The 13,126-nt window shown below is 35.7% G+C and overlaps 1 protein-coding gene across 13 annotated transcripts in view; it reads right to left on the reverse strand.

Moving 5' to 3' along the window:
- Positions 1-1,201: 1,201 nt before the first annotated feature.
- LOC143028316 (endoribonuclease Dicer-like) overlaps positions 1,202-13,126 on the reverse strand; it is a 111,863-nt gene continuing 99,938 nt past the window's right edge. For all 13 annotated transcript variants that reach the window (XM_076190227.1, XM_076190226.1, XM_076190231.1 and 10 more), the window contains one exon: positions 1,202-7,302. In XM_076190227.1, coding sequence (XP_076046342.1) covers positions 3,250-7,302 — 4,053 coding nt within the window. In that variant the 3' untranslated portion in view covers positions 1,202-3,249. The remainder of the gene's footprint in view (positions 7,303-13,126) is intronic.

Below are 13,126 nucleotides of genomic sequence, written 5' to 3' on the forward strand. Positions count from 1 at the left end.
AATCCAGTTTGCCATTTCATCTGGTCCATGTGATTTTCTGACATCAAGATTACTCAAGTGTTTCAATATTTCATTCTTTGTTACTTCTATTTCTTTCATAGGGGGGACTTTCTCTTTCCATTTGATCTCTTCAGGTTGTATGTTCTCCCTTGTAAACACTGATTTAAAATGTTTGTTCATAATTTCTGCCATTTCAATTTCCTCTGTGTATTCAACTCCTCCTTGTCTTAATTTCTCCAAATCTTATTTGTTTTTCAGTTAGTTGTTTACAAATCTGTAGAATAGTTTTGGTTGATCTTTACATTTTTCTATGACATCTTTTTCATATTTTCTCTTTTCCTCTCTGCACGCTTGTACATATTCATTTCTATAACAAGTATATATTTTCCATTTTTCTGGTCTTTTGTTTTTCTTCAATTTGGTCCAAGCTTTGTCTCTTTTGTCTTTTATCTCCCTACAACTTTTGTTGTACCAGCATTTTACATATTCTTTTTCTTGTTTTTGTCTTGGGACATACTTTTCTACTCCATTTTTATAGATTTTTGTCAAAATATTCCATTTCTCTTCCACTGTTGTATCTTCTTTGTGTATTTCCCAGTTTTCATTTTGGAAGAATTCTCTTATTTTATATAAAAAAAAAAATTCATACATCAATCTTCCTTTTCTATATTGTTCATTTCTTTTCATGTATTTTTTCTCATTTAGTTCTAGTTCTATCAATATGTGGTCACTTTTGCCTATTGGTGCCTGGTATTCTATCTTTTCCACTATTTTAGGTTCTGATGTGATTATTAGGTCTAGTCTCGACGGTTCTTCTTCATTTCTATACCTAGTGTTCTCGTGGATCCATTGTGTCATTGTGTGGTCAATAATCATCTCAAGTAGAACACTTCCCCATAAATCTTCTCCACCCTTTACGGTCATCTCTTCCCAGCATATTTCTTTGCAATTATAGTCGCCCATCATAACTATTCTTCCTCCATCTTCCATTATCTTGTTTAGTGTTACTCTTGTGTCTTCTAACATGCTTTTATGTTCATTCTCTTCCCATGAGGCTGTTTTTGGGGGCACGTAGTTTATTACAAACTTTCTGCTCTTCTTATCTCTATCTTCTACTTCTATCATAATCATCTCTACTCTATTCTTCCCATATGTGCCTCTCTTCACGTTTATATCCTTCTTAGTCAGGAACATAACTCCACCCCCTTGTTTTATCTTTCTGTTTCTAATCCAATAATTATATGCATTGTGTCCTATGCTGTTGGGTGGTAGTGGACCTTTTAATTTTGTCTCAACAATTCCCATTATGTCCGGATCTTTTTCTTTCAGATATTTGTTCAGTTCATTCAGTCCTGTTATTAATCCATCTATATTTCTTAACTTTCTGTTATTTCCATTGTATTCTCTGTTTCTTTTGTGTTTCTCTCTTTTAAGTTCCATTTCTTCAATTTCATTTTCACTACTCTCCAGTAGAATTCTTGTTTTTCTGTCTCCGTTCTGGTCTCGTTTTTTTTCTTAGCTACATGTCTTTTCCTTATTTCCTCCTCTCTTTCCTCTTTATTCATTTCCCTTTTTATCCATACCTTTTTATATTGTTCACTTATTGCTAGTTTCCCTGTTTTGGATAAGATATTCTCTGCCGTCGTTTGTGACCTGAATTTAATCTTAATTGGTCTGGTCTTGTCTGTACTATTTTTCCCGAGCCTGAATTTCTCTTCGATTTGTTTCATTATTTCTGGCTCATCTTCCTGAACTAATTCTAGTAAATTTCTTTTTCATTTTCCTCTTTGATTCTTGTGGTTCTATCTGGGTTATGTTTCTCTTCCATTCCTAATATAATTATACATTTCTTTCTATCTGCTAAGTCTCTTACTATATTCTCCTTCTGTCTCATCACTTTAATAACCGAGTCTTCAGTTTGTTCTTTCATTTGCTGTTTGATTATATTATGTCAGTAAATGCAACTTTGCTGTTTTCTTGGATTTTTTTCCAACCCTCCTTGCTGTCCTTATTATTCTCCTTTAAGACTTTATTCTCCTCTTTTACTTCTTTTGACTGTTTTTTTAATTCTTCAATTTCCTTAGTTAAGTTTTTGTTCGTCTTCTCTAGTTCCAATTTTTCAACCCTCTGCACAATGTTGTTAACGTGACCGAACCTAAGCTCCCAGTGCTCGATCATCTTATCGAGCTTCTCCTAGTCTTGTTAATCGGGGGGGGGGGGTTGTGTCCCCCCCACCCTCCTTAAATCCCTGGAAAATATTCTCATCACCTTCTACTGTATTGCTCTTATCTATACTTCTAATCTTTACATTTTTGTTAGCCATTTCGTCGTCGCTAAATTGGTCCGGACCTCTTTTGTTTAGATGGCGTCTGCCTGCCTGGGCTAAGTCCTCACCTTCCTCATTTCCTTCCATTTCCCTCAGTAATCCCTCCTCTTCTCCTTTTTCCTCACTTTCCCCTACACCACGAGCAATTTCCCCCCCACCCTGTAAATACAATAGGTACTTCCTTTGCTTCGGGATCCACGAAATTTCACTTTTTCTTCAGAACGTCCTCTAAGCCGTCCGTTCGTTGAAGTGTGTGTGTGTGTGTTACTGTTCTCCATCTTGACATCCTTTACTACTGTCCTCTTGTATTTCCTTTAAAAAATCTTTCATCCATTCTAGTAGTTTTCCTCTTATTCCTCCAATGTTCTCTAATTTCCACATGAGTCGATTGTGGGGTATTTTATCAAATGCCTCCTCTAGGTCAAAGTACACACAGTCCACCCATTTCTTTTGCAGTGCATCAATCACTCTTTGGAGATCATCCCCTGCTTTCATGTATGAACTGTTCTGGACCACCTGCAAAGTTAGGTCTGGGCAGGTACCAGCCCCACAAACCATGAGGGTGGAGGTGGGAGGAAGAGGAAAAGTCACAAGTCCCACAGAGAAAACCCTTCCACAAGAGACAAAAACCACACTAGCATGATTGCACTCAGGTCACCATCCATAATTAAGACAATACCAACACAGAATAGGCCTGACCACAAATTCAAAATGCCCCAAATGCAACCACCACACAGAAGACACATAACACCTTAAACTATTATGCCCCACACTACCAATACCTACACAATAACACAATATCTCTTCTAATGGATTTATGGTTCTAACCAGAGGCTATTGCCAGTTTCTTGGAGGCCATGAGTCTTTTGCAAGAGACCAGGGGCAATGGAGTGATTGATATATGATACATATTAGATATAAGTTCACGTCCTTAGACATTTAATGGCAATCCTAGCAACAGTCTTCTTTCCCTTACCAACAAAAGTTTTGCCACAAACTGTTAAAGTATATTCATTACTATCCTGATTTGTTCTAGTAAACTTTGCAGCTGGATCCATTTCATGTACTTGTCTAACACAATTATATGGAATATCTTTAATATTGTCAAGGAGGTCTCCCATCAAATTAAAAATGATATCCCAAATTACCTGCAACTCCCCTTCACTATCAAGGTAAACTGCTCCAATAAGTGACTCAACAATGTCACTTAAGGCCTTTGGCAGTTCTATAGCCTGAACCTCATCTACTTCATTTTCCCATATAAATTCGGTTTCACCAGATTTTATCAATTTAATAAAGGTGTCAATAGCAGACTTTAGACTGGTTGACTTATGGAGAAGGTACTCCTGTAGATTGTGTTTTACAGCTACCTTTGCCAAAGTTTCATTGTTCACCAGATGACACCTTAGGTCAGTCAGTTTCCCAGGAGGATAATTTTCAAACTTGGAGTAGATGTGACCAGTAATTAGATAATCTAAAACTGCATCTCCAAGAAACTCTAAACGTTGATAAGATTCAGTGATTCTGTTTTTTTTATATGACGGATGTGTGAGAGCTTGAAGTAAGAAGCTCTGCTCTTTAAATTGGTACTGGAGTATTTTTTCCAATTGATGAAAGGATGATTCCTCGTACATCTTTTTGACATTAGCTATACTTTGAGGATCTTCTTGGATAAGTGCAGTATGTGGCATCATTTTCTTCTCTGGTATTGGCAAATGAATCCACTCTAAAAACTTGATTGCCCTCTTTGGTCCTCCAGTGAGTAAACACACTCCTATGAGGGCTTCCACTACATCTGCAGTACTTTTATCTGCTATTTGTTGATGAGTCCAAGGGTTGTAGCAATCTTCATGCTTCTTGTCGTTTATATATCCCATGGTATCCTGAACAATTTTCCCATCCTGAATCTTGACTGTACGCCACCGATTTGCAGGGACCTTTTGTTCTAGGAGCTGCTCTTCATACATTGGTTTGATTTGAAATCCATATAAGAATGAACTTTCATCAGCCACAAATTTTGTTCCTTGTATCAATTTTGGAATACCTCTCAACCATGCCTGGGCATATAAAGTCTTGTTACTCACAAGAAAAGACCTTTTCTGGGTTAATTTTCCCTCATGATCACTAGAAGATTCAAGGAATAATCGCTCACCACAAAGGAACTTGAGGAAGGAATCTCCCAATATTTCAAGTCGCTCTATATCAAAAGCATCACATGCTGATTTCAATGTCAAAGCATTCAATATCATCAAAGGATGAATAGGTATACTCTCCATGCAGTGTAAAGCAGCACAAAAATTCTGACAAGCCATAATTTTCTCAATTTGAAATTTTGGCCAATCATAAAAGCAAGATATCTTATCATGTATTAGAGAAATAGAATCAAATATTTGGCTGCCAAACTCATGACATAAATTTAATATGTTACTACGGTGGAGTATGGATGGCAATAACATGATCTGCCATAACAATGATGCTTTGAAAGGTGCAAGCTTGCAAAGCTCTGGAACAAGGTGTGGTTTTCTACTCACCTTAGATTTGATGGGCACAGGCTCGAATAACGAAAGACCCTTTGGAATATGTTCAGCCTCTAAGAGAAACTGGTTATCATCATATATTTCAATATCATATTTTTTCTTATAATAGTCTTTGTAAGTTTTGTAGTTATCTTCGTTTTCTGGAAAGTCACTGCAAGGTGTAAGATTATCTAGAATACTTGTTACAACAAATATTTCTTGTCTAAAGCGATACCAAGGAATAACAACTGCATCAGAAAATTTGTCCTTAGGTATACATTTTGGGCAACGTGGTCTTTCTAATTTTAAGGGATGGAAGACAGAAACCTTTTTGAGTAACTCAAAATCAACATTGTTTTTCTTTAATGGTAAAATCAGCAATGGCAGTTTCTCCTTAAACTCATGCAGATTAGCAGATATTCCTACAGAAATCTCAAATACCATCTTATGGAAGTTTTCGATTCTTTCTAATATTTTTAGATTGTCTAACTTGTAATTTTCACTTAAGCACTTAAAAGTTACCACAACCTTTCCAAATTTGTTAGAATGAAGTGGAAATGGTGACTTGCAAATTGGTCCATTGACCAGCAAGCCCAGATGTGTAGAACTATTGCTGGAACTGACAAATGGAAAATTGAGATTCCTTTCTGTGTGTTCAATGCAGATAGAATACAAGAGACGACTAGAAAAGTCTTTGTATGCTGAACACAAACCCTTTTCATAAACTTGCCGACGCTTTCTTGATCCTGCTTTCCCCTGACCTTCCTTAGGTAATGCTTCATCTGGAATTTTAAAACCTTGGAAGAGGTCTTCATCTCTAAGTGGGATGGGCAACAGATTACTATTTAACTCATGAATTTCATGTAACTTTTGACAGGCAATCAAAGCAACATGACGTTTAGCCAGATCCTTATTTCCCTGGGATTCATCCGACTTCACCTCTTTGAGAGGAGAACTTACTGGAAGCAGTAAGTTACACCAAGTTACACCACTACTTGTACAATTAATGAATTTGTAGAATGGGGCAAGTTCTGTAAACTTATCCTGAGGTAAGGTTTGACAATATTTGTTGATCAAACCAAGTACTGAAACCATTGTTACCTTTGCCCCCAATGCATCATACGGGGCATATGGGGGCAATGACTCGTCACGTTTAAAGTAGTTTCTAATATCTTCTTCATTAGGGTGTTTCCTATCATGGCAGTTTGATTTCAAATAATTCTCAATTTTCTTATATGAAGAAATATCATCTCCCACTTTACCATCCTTACTAGCAAAGAAAACATATTGAGAAGGGGTGTCACGTGCTCGACCCCTTGCCTGTACATATGATCTGAAATTTGAAGGAGGATCAAATCTGATAATTACATTGCATACAGGCACATCAATACCTTCTTCTAGAACACTAGTTGACACAATTACATTAAATTTACCTTTTCTAAATTTGTCCAGAGTTTCTGTTTGCTTTTTAAGCTCCAGCTGAGCAAGTTTAATATCTAGGGAATGGTTAGACCCAACAACATATGCTGGGTTCAGGTAATCAAGTTTATTTTCATATGGTTTCACTTTTTGTAGCAGGTCATACAGAAGTTTTGCCATGCATCTCTGTTCCACAAAAATAATGCAATGTAAACCATATGTTCTGTATAACTTAAGAACCTCAAGGAGGTGATTTACTTTGTCTGTGACAAGAAATTTTGTATTATTATTATCATTATCCTCAAACTTTTCATTATATATAATCCTCAAACTCTCACTCAGATTATTCAACTCACGGGCCATTGCAGGATTATCTTCCATTTCCGCTTTCTCCTTAATGTTCTCTATTTCATATACTAAAGCTTGCATTTCACCCCAAGGTCCAAGATTAATGCATATATTCTTGATATTTCTTACTATCTTGTTCATATCACTTACATCTTTTTGTCCAATGTAATTTTCACTTACATCTTTTTGTCCAATGTCATTTTCACTTACATCTTTTTGTCCAATGTCATTTTCACTCTCACCTTTAGTGTCTCTATATTTGCTTCCTATTTCTTTAAGCAGGTTGTCATAATCTTGAACATTTTCATTACTGGTATTTGAGTACTTAATTATTTTTTCTTCTGGCATGGTTGTATACTTCTCTACTGAGACTTTATCAGTTGTAGTCATGAGGGTTGAATCCATTACCATTTCTAAATGTTTCATTTCCTTGTCAATATTCTTGCAATTAATCTTCTTAAGATTATGAATAATACAAGATGTGAGCCCAATAATTCTAGGCCTATTGTCTTTTTCTTCTTGAATGTATTCACGCATGATTTCATGCATGGGATGCTTGCCAGTAGCATGGTGACACTCATCCATAATAATAAGATTAATGTCACGAATTCTCAACCTTGCATGAAGAATCAAGTCCACTAATATCTGTGCAGATATTACTATTACTTGATTGTTATAAATCTCCTTTTCCCACTGTAAATAAAGAAATAAAGTAGTTAATATTCATCAAAAGCCATCTTACTCCTATCATTATGAATAATACTGAAAAATCACAGTTAAAGGTGCAAAAATTGACTTTCTTCAAAATTCCAACCAGAGTAAATGAAAAAAAACATTACTGACCTTTCCCATGAAGTATTTTTGCTATCAAACTTAAATTCAGACAACAAAAATGCTATTTTTCAACTCAAAAAAAGCTTTGTATCTCATCTGGAACCTTTGGAATTGTGATGTATGTGTGGCCAAAGATACTATTCACATACCATTGCTAAACATTACATCTATTGAATAGGTACTGTAGATGTGCTGTGTCTTGCTGCATTGCTTCTGACCCAAGGCAGGGATGAGCAGTCATCCAAGAGGAGCCAAGAAAAGATTTTATTTTTATTTATTGGGGATTATTTGGCATCAGACCTTCTATGGTCATTGATGCCACTATTAATTAGATAATATATATATATTTTTTTTTTATTGTTATAGAGAGTAGGTATTATACATTAGAAATATACATTTTAAAACAATGAATACTTTAACAGATATATATTCAAACTTTATACTTAACTTATAAATTAGTTATCATTTGAATTGATACACAGTTTTGTAAACAACAAACTGAAAAACAAACAAGATTTGGAGAAATTAAGACAAGAGGAGTTGAATACACAGAGGAAATAGAAATGGCGGAAATTATGAACAAGCATTTTAAATCAGTGTTTACAAGGGAGAACATACAACCTGAAGAGATCGAATGGAAAGAGAAAGTCCCCCCTATGAAAGAAATAGAAGTAACAAAGAATGAAATAATGAAACACTTGAGTAATCTTGATGTCAGAAAATCGCATGGACCAGATGAAATAGCAAACTGGATTTTGAAAGAATGCAGGAATGAACTGGCAGACAAAATACATAGCATAATAAACAGTTCCTTGAAAGAAGGAAAAGTTCCAGATGATTGGAAAAAAGCAAATATAGTACCTATATATATAAAGGAGGAAATAAAGAAGAACCTACCAACTATAGACCAGTCTCTCTAACAAGTACAATAGCAAAAATTTGTGAAAGAATTATCAAAAATAGATGGGTAAAATATTTAGAAAAAAACAGTGTTAAATCCAAGGCAATTTGGATTCAGACAAGGACGATCATGCGTCACCAATTTAATATGTTTCTATTCAAGGCTAATAGATATAAAACAAGAAAGAGATGGATGGGCGGACTGTGCATTTTTAGACCTAAAGAAAGCTTTTGACAAAGTACCACATAAGAAGTTGCTTAAGAAATTAGAAACTGAAGGAGGAATACAGGGCAAACTACTAAATTGGATGGAAGACTTTTTGCAAGAAAGAAAAATGAGAGTAGTGATAAGAAACCAGCACTCAAAATGGGATGAAGTAATAAGCGGTGTTCCGCAGGGAACAGTTCTGGCCCCAATAATGTTTGCTATATATATTAATGATATGGATGAAGGAATTGAAAGCTATATGAGCTTCTTTGCAGATGATGCAAAACTACTGAAAAGAGTGAAAACTGAAGAAGATTGTGAATCACTACAGAGAGATCTAAATAAAGTACAAGAATGGAGTAGGAAGTGGGAGATGGAGTTCAATACAAAAAAGTGTAGTATAATGGAATTTGGTAAAAGCAAAAACAGAATAACAAGAGCATATAAATTGGGAGAAGAAGGAATAAAAAAAAGTAGAAAATGAGAAGGACCTGGGAGTCATTGTTATGAATAATATGTCACCTGAGAAACATATAAATAAGATTTTTGGAGAAACTTATAATTTAATAAGAACAATCAAAGTTGCATTTACATACCTGGATGAAGAAATGGTGAAGAAAATCCTAATCACCCTGATAAGACCAAGATTGGAATATGCAGCAACGATATGGTCACCAAGTACAAAAAAATGTATAAAAAAAACTTGAAAGAATACAAAGAGCAATTACAAAATTGGCACCAACACTCTCAAAACTATCATATGAAGAGAGACTAGAAAAACTTGAACTACAGACACTAGAGCAAAGAAGAGAGAGAGGAGATTTGATAGCTATTTACAGAATCATGAAAGGCATAGAAATTACTGATAGAGAGAATCTGATAAAATGGGATGACAGAAATACAAGAGGACACGGAAAGAAAATAAAAAAAGACAGCTATAGAAGAGATTTGAAAAAGAACAGCTTTCCTCACAGAGTAATAGACAGTTGGAACAAGTTAGATGAGAAAGTGGTGTGTGCAAAAACAATACATGAATTTAAAAATAGTTTAGTTATAATGAGATATGAAGACGGGACCCCACGAGCATAGCTCCCCTACCCGTAAAATACAACTAGGTAAATACAGATTTGTAAACAACAAACTGAAAAACAAACAAGATTTGGAGAAATTAAGACAAGGAGGAGTTGAATACACAGAGGAAATAGAAATGGCGGAAATTGTGAACAAGCATTTTAAATCAGTGTTTACATGGGAGAACATACAACCTGAAGAGATCGAATGGAAAGAGAAAGTCCCCCCTATGAAAGAAATAGAAGTAACAAAGAATGAAATAATGAAACACTTGAGTAATCTTGATGTCAGAAAATCGCATGGACCAGGTGAAATAGCAAACTGGATTTTGAAAGAATGCAGGAATGAACTGGCAGACAAAATACATAGCATAATAAACAGTTCCTTGAAAGAAGGAAAAGTTCCAGATGATTGGAAAAAAGCAAATATAGTACCTATATATAAAGGAGGAAATAAAGAAGAACCTACCAACTATAGACCAGTCTCTCTAACAAGTACAATAGCAAAAATTTGTGAAAGAATTATCAAAAGTAGATGGGTAAAATATTTAGAAAAAAACAGTGTTAAATCCAAGGCAATTTGGATTCAGACAAGGACGATCATGCGTCACCAATTTAATATGTTTCTATTCAAGGCTAATAGATATAATACAAGAAAGAGATGGATGGGCGGACTGTGCATTTTTAGACCTAAAGAAAGCTTTTGACAAAGTACCACATAAGAAATTGCTTAAGAAATCAGAAACTGAAGGAGGAATACAGGGCAAACTGCTTAAATGGGTGGAAGACTTTTTGCAAGAAAGAAAAATGAGAGTAGTGATAAGAGACAAACACTCAAAATGGGATGAAGTAATAAGCGGTGTTCCACAAGGAACAGTTCTGGCCCCAATAATGTTTGCTATATATATTAATGGTATGGATGAAGAAATTGAAAGTTATATGAGCTTTTTTGCAGATGATGCAAAACTATTAAAAAAGTGAACATGGAAGAAGATTGTGAGTCACTACACTTCCAAGGGTTCACCATGGGATGAATCTCTTTTAACTTGTGACTACCATCCAGCCTTGTCCATTGTTCTTGGCACTTCTCCATTGCATAATAATGAATTACTTGTTCGAAGTCTGTATGTGGGATTTTTTTGTCTGTTATATGGCTGAGCCTAGTGGTGGCTTTGGCTGCAGCATCGTCCTGTTCATTTCCAGTGATACCCACATGGGACGGCACCCAGCAAAAGTTTACTTTTATTTTTTTTTATTTTTTTTTTTTATAAGAATCAACCAGTCCTGTATTTCTTGGACTAAAAAGTGAAGAGGCAATAATGTATTTAGAGAGGATAGAATGCTCATGGAGTCTGTAAAAATAACAACGTTCTTATTAGATGAACAGAATTAAAAACAAATTTGAGGGCTTTGCTGACTGCCAGCAGTTCAGCAGTAAAAACAGAGCTAAAATGAGGCAACTTCCTCATTAAAACTGTGCTATCAGATACAACAGCACAACCAACACCATCTTGGGATTTTGATCCATCTGTATAAATAAAAATTGAATCAGCATGTACTGATAAATGTTCTAAAAATTCACTTTTTAGCTCTACAGCAGTTCTATTTTTCTTGTTTTTACAAGGACAAACTACAGTAGGGCATCGGTTCCAAGGAGGGAATTTGGGAGGCGTGATCCTTCCCTGCGAATATAGAGGGGAGGAATTCCTGCATCCACATACAAGCTATCCACTGGAGATGTTCCATAGGCTCCCGAACAGATCTGCAAAGCCATATTGTGGACTATATCAAGCTTCTTTAATAAAGTTTTACATGCTGATCCATAGATTTGAGATCCATAATCGATTTTGCTAAGGCACAATGTTTGGTAAAGCCTTATTAGAGTTATACGATCTGCTCCCCAGTTGAAATGAGACACTAACTTTAGTATATTAAGTCACTGTTTAACAGTGTACTGTATATAACTTCGTTTATGTGATGCGTGAATGTCAACCTTTTGTCCAAAACCAGACCCAAGTATTTTACTTGATCTTCATATGGTAATATGACACCCTCTAGGAATAATGTTGGTATCTCTTCCTTGTGTCTTAGTCTGGAGAACCTAATAGCTTTTGTTTTTTCACCAGAGAATCTGAAGCCCCTGCAATTAGCCCATGCTGTTTCTAAGTTAATACCTCTTGAATCTTTTGGCCTGTTTCTAATGTTGTCGATTTGCTGCACACAATAGCGAAGTCATCAGCATAAGCCAATCCATGAACTCCTGCAGGAATTTGTTCTAACAAACTATTAATGGCTATGCTGAAGAGTGTAGGACTCAGAACACTTCCTTGGGGAATCCCTTCCTCTTGAAGATATGCAGAAGAGAAAGAAGAACCCACTCTGACTTTTAGATAATGGTCAGACAAGAAATCCTTTAAACAATTGAACATATTACCCCCGATACCCCACTCTGCAACTTGCTTCAGAATGCCTCCCCACCAGGTAGTATCGTAAGTATTTTTCAAGTCAAAAAACACAGGAATGCTCGAGTTCTGAATTGCAAAGGCATTCTGAATCTCACGAGTGATAAAAAGTAAGGGGTCCAGGGTGCACTTATTTCTTCTAAATCCAAACTGTCGGTTAGATAGGAGATTTTTAGATTCCAAAAACCAAACTAAACACATATTAACCATTCTTTCATAGGTCTTACATATGCAGCTAGTGAGAGCAATAGGTCTGTAACTTTGTGGGTGATGAGAGTCTTTTCCTGCCTTTAAGATTCCTATGATAATTGAAGTCTTCCAAGATTTAGGAGATCCAGAAGACCAAAATTTGTTCAGCACATCTAATAGGAATTTCTTCGAGGATATGGATAAATGAGCAATCATGGAATAAAGGATGTCATCCTCTCCAGGAGAGGTTGGGGAGGATAAAGAGAAAGCATGATCCATTTCATCCAAGGTGAAAAGAAGATTATATGCCTCCGAGTTCGTATTGGTAGGAGGAATCATGTGAATAATTTAGTGGACTTGAAATATCAGCATAATGACTTCCAAAAGCCTCCGCTACTTCTCTTGTATCTGATATAAAAGAGTCATTTATCTTGAGAATGGGCAAAGGAGATGGAGTAAACTTTCCTTGTAATTTTCGAATCCTATTCCATACTAAGGTAGGGGAAGAGTCATACCTCAGTCCGCTAATATATCTAATGAAGGATTCCCTCCTTGCTTTCTTGAAGATTTTCTTCTGCTTTGCTTGAGCTCTTCTGTATGTTATCTTATTGACTAAACAAGGATATCTCCGATATCTCTTATAGCAAGTTCTTGTAATCTTTCTGCTTAACCTCTTCACTCCGGGGCACATCGTACGTCTGGCAGCATTAGCTGCCCGACGTGCGATGTTGCATCATAATAATCACATTATAAAAAATAAAGTCAGTGCTCAATTGTTCGTTCTCTTTCACCCGTGTATTTTGATAACCATAGAAAATTAATGAAGCCAGTTTAGAGAGAATGGAAATTACGTA

This window comes from Oratosquilla oratoria, chromosome 9, assembly GCF_046742065.1.
Source record: "Oratosquilla oratoria isolate Oo_2021 chromosome 9, ASM4674206v1, whole genome shotgun sequence".
Classification (NCBI taxonomy): domain Eukaryota; kingdom Metazoa; phylum Arthropoda; class Malacostraca; order Stomatopoda; family Squillidae; genus Oratosquilla; species Oratosquilla oratoria.